Below are 496 nucleotides of genomic sequence, written 5' to 3' on the forward strand. Positions count from 1 at the left end.
AGGAGAGAGAGAGAGAGACAGAGAGAGGGAGGGAGAGAGGGAGGAAGTGGGGGAGAAAGAGAGTGGGAGGGAGAGAGGGGTGAGGTAGGGAGGGGGAGATGGAGGTAGGGGGAGAGATAGAGGGAGGGAGAGAGAGGAAGGGGGGGGAGACCTTCACCTTTGTCTCTAAACTCTCATCTTTTATTCTTTATTCAGGTTGATGAACTGCTTGTTGTCAGAGATCAGCTGTTCTTCTCTGGCCTCAGCTCTGAAGTCCAACCCCTCCCACCTGAGACACCTGGACCTGAGTCACAACAACCTGCAGGATCCAGATGTGAAGCAGCTGTGTGGTTTTCTGGAGAGTCCAGACTGTGGACTGGAGACTCTGAGGTCAGACTCCATGTTTTATTTCTGTGCTCAGATTAATCTGATGTTAAAGTTGTGTTGACTCTAACCTGCAGACAGGTTCATATTCATGAGCTAAAATCCTCTTCAGCTTTTTAACATTTACACTGTT

At 49.2% G+C, this 496-nt stretch overlaps 1 protein-coding gene across 1 annotated transcript in view; it reads left to right on the top strand.

Annotated features, from left to right (window-relative positions):
* LOC147817883 (uncharacterized) overlaps positions 1-496 on the top strand; it is a gene marked incomplete at its 5' end in the record, with an annotated part of 3,616 nt that overhangs the window by 309 nt on the left and 2,811 nt on the right. Inside the window, one exon of the mRNA XM_087179747.1 lies at positions 196-369. Within this exon, the coding sequence (XP_087035873.1) occupies positions 196-369 (174 nt within the window). The remainder of the gene's footprint in view (positions 1-195; positions 370-496) is intronic.

Source organism: Seriola lalandi, unplaced genomic scaffold (genome assembly GCF_002814215.2).
Source record: "Seriola lalandi dorsalis isolate HSWRI2012SDOR001 ecotype SW California unplaced genomic scaffold, Sedor1 jcf7180002054863, whole genome shotgun sequence".
NCBI classification, from domain to species: Eukaryota; Metazoa; Chordata; class Actinopteri; order Carangiformes; family Carangidae; genus Seriola; species Seriola lalandi.